The sequence below is a fragment of the Octopus bimaculoides genome, chromosome 1 (assembly GCF_001194135.2).
Source record: "Octopus bimaculoides isolate UCB-OBI-ISO-001 chromosome 1, ASM119413v2, whole genome shotgun sequence".
NCBI classification, from domain to species: Eukaryota; Metazoa; Mollusca; class Cephalopoda; order Octopoda; family Octopodidae; genus Octopus; species Octopus bimaculoides.
In genome coordinates, this window is record NC_068981.1 from 151,187,521 (window position 1) to 151,190,797 (window position 3,277).

The following is a 3,277-nucleotide window of genomic DNA, read 5'->3' on the forward strand; positions in this document are numbered from 1 at the left end:
TCGTCAGTTAAAATAAACCCACGTCATTCGGTTTTATATCTACACGCAATCTAATCAATCACCGCAAATCAGGCAGTGGATAGATTCATTGTAATCCGACATAACTACATTTAAGGCGGCTGTATACCAAGAGGTAACCAACACCGTTTAACAACGTGAATACAATATGCTAGAATATATGGTGTAATCCACCACAAAATAACAGTATACAAGACCAGTGTTACAAAATATTTCCAGTTCCTCATCAGAAAACAATTCTTGAATGTCTGTAAATATCAAAAGCTCTCCAACCAAACCTCGCATTCTGTTAAGCTATAGCTGCACAAAAGCCATGTTACATATCACTAACAGCTACACTCCAAACATTTTGTAACCAGACAGAGAGTAAAGAAAGCGTTACACAATTGTGAAACATGTAGCGTTATCTTATAAAGGGCAAAATTATTGAGAAAAACATTTCATGCTTGATTATGTTTTCTTCGACAACATACCAACATGCAGTTTAAGTTTTCAAACAGTCACCTTCTCCAGTATAACATTTCGTTTCATTACCCACGCCTAGGAAGCACCAGATTCTGACAAAGTATGTTTTTTAAAAAGCAGAATACAAAGGAAAATGAGCAACATCTCATTGGCGGTTTAATATAAGGCAAAGGCTTTTACGAACGGATTAAAGCACCGTGATTCCTATATTTAAGAGAAAATTCACACCATATTCCTCCCACTTACATAAAAAAGAGGGAACTAACTTTGACTTGATGCATGCCGGAATTCTTTGATAATTTCAAAGTAACTATATAACTCTCCAGAGCATTTGCGTGGACTATGAACTACAGATCTGCCTGAAAGCAAATGCTATTCAGAGTACGTGATAGATGTTTTCCTAAAATCCTCTCTGTTACTTACTCCCTAACTCACTCACTCTCCCACTCGCTCACTCGCTCACTCACTCTCTCACTCTCTCTCTTTCACGAACACATTCACACACACCATAAGTTTATATGTATATATGTGTTTGTAGGTATATATTTATAGGCACTCATATATATATATAATAATTTTAATGTCGCTTTGAAATATGTAAGTCATATATGGGTTATAAATTTCTGTGTTCCATTGCATTCCAAGACAAATACTTGCGAAGAAATTATAGACAATAATGTATAGATTATAATGGTCATATACTGCGGATAAATATTATATGACAGAAGGATTGTTGCATACGTTGGTGCTCTGACTAAAGCCAGAATAATAAATGAATACTTCTGTGGAGACCTGAAAATATGGAACTCAGAGCATTAAGCATTTAACAAGACTATATCTCAGAATGTTTTTGCAGTGCCATCGGTATCATACCGACGTACCAACTCAAGCAGATAATTAGAAACACGGGAAGTCTCTTAACTCAAAAGGTCTAGTCGCTTTGTTAGCGATCGGCTTGAACTGTCTTAAAAATAAATGAAATAAAACTCAAAGAAAATTACATATACACACATATAAGGTATGAGAGGTATTGGCATCAAGAAGACACAAGATCGCAGGTAAGAATATGTAAGTGCTAAGGGAGGACCGTAGTTAGACTTTCAATTCGATAATAGTACACGTGTGGAGCCTAATGCGGGTCATGTGTGAGCATGTATATGTTAAATAAAATGAAACAACAAAACCAAGACCGTGTGGAATTTATAGGACATTTATGAAGAGAAAGGTAGTTTTACATACTATCCACTGTAGTTAACTTTCTCATATCGTCTCTGATGAACGGATATACCTAATATCCCCAAAACAGGTGTATGAGTACCTTCTTCTTTATAAATGTCCTATAAATTCCAAACAACCTTGGCTTTGTTGTCTCATTGTATTTAATATATATACATTCACACATGCACACGCACACACAAACATCACACACACACTCAAACATCACCTACACACACAAACATCACACACACACACACACATACACACACACACACACACACACACACACACACACACACACACACACACACACACACATATATATATATATATATATATATATATATATATATGAATTATATATTTTTGTGTGCATTTGTGTTTAAGGAACAACACAAAATTTAATTGTTACAATCACTGCTCTACACTGCAGGTATAAACTTGTCTGTATGTATATTTCTATATACACACAAGCACACGCACTCATACACAGACATACGCACAAACATACACACAAACACGCTCGTACGCACAAGCGTGCACATACACACATACACACACAGAGACACACACACAAACACAAACACACACACACACACACACATACACACACAGACACACACACTCACACTCACATATAATGACAAATTATTTCCTAGCATTGGCAGAAATTCATAGTTAGAGTGTCTCGCGGTTCAGTTTCTTTGCAGAGGCATTTTCACTTTGATTAATTTTTAAAAAAAAAGAACAAAACTAAAACGCAACGAAATATATGTAACTAGAGAAGTTTATTATGTATGAGACGTGGTAATTAATTCTCACTTGTAAACTGTCTGAAGTCCTATTTATCACAATTTAATACAGAAATATGTATTGGTTCTCAGTTAATCACGTCATTCGAAAAGTGGATCTTCAAGTAATTACTCTCTCAGTGCTATTATTGCAGATGTGCTTGGGCAGTAATGTAGCATGCAAAGATTATTATGGGACCCGTATTCACCCTTCTGTAACTGGCATTCCAGAAGCTGATATGTTGATTAACATGTCAAACATCCGATCAAATATTCGGTGCTTTTCTCTTTGTATGACATATTCCGAATGTGGTATGATTATTTACAGCGTTTCCGATGAAGTATGTATCCTACGTAAAATCAAGCAACTACCTGGTGCCACATCATTCATCGAAATTCCTCCAAACAGTATTTACACCATACTACAAGCTCGTGAGTAGTTTTCTTTTCATATTACAATAACCCCTCGCCATATCGCGGTTTATTACTTAAGCTTACATCGATTCCTCTGTGTTGGTGGTTTTGCATTTATAATAAAATAAATGTATACAAATTGTGAAAACAATTAAAAAAAAAAATACAGTACAGTACTGTTTCTACTTCACGGATTTTCACTTATCTCGTGGTGTTTTGAAATGTAACACCCGCGATAGACGAAGGATTACTGTATTACTTTATATTTCACTTAATGTTAAACCCTGTTATTTTCTTATTGAAGACGATATTTGTGATCTGAGATAAAATTTACGTGTGTTTCTGGTAGGTCAACGATGGATTGTGCTATG

General features: G+C 35.4%; 1 protein-coding gene across 2 annotated transcripts in view; it reads left to right on the plus strand.

The window, feature by feature from the left end:
- The first annotated feature begins 2,384 nt into the window (after positions 1-2,384).
- Positions 2,385-3,277, plus strand: part of LOC106871885 (macrophage mannose receptor 1) — a 51,803-nt gene continuing 50,910 nt past the window's right edge. For both annotated transcript variants that reach the window (XM_052971444.1, XM_052971448.1), the window contains exon 1: positions 2,385-2,924. In XM_052971444.1, coding sequence (XP_052827404.1) covers positions 2,570-2,924 — 355 coding nt within the window. In that variant the 5' untranslated portion in view covers positions 2,385-2,569. The remainder of the gene's footprint in view (positions 2,925-3,277) is intronic.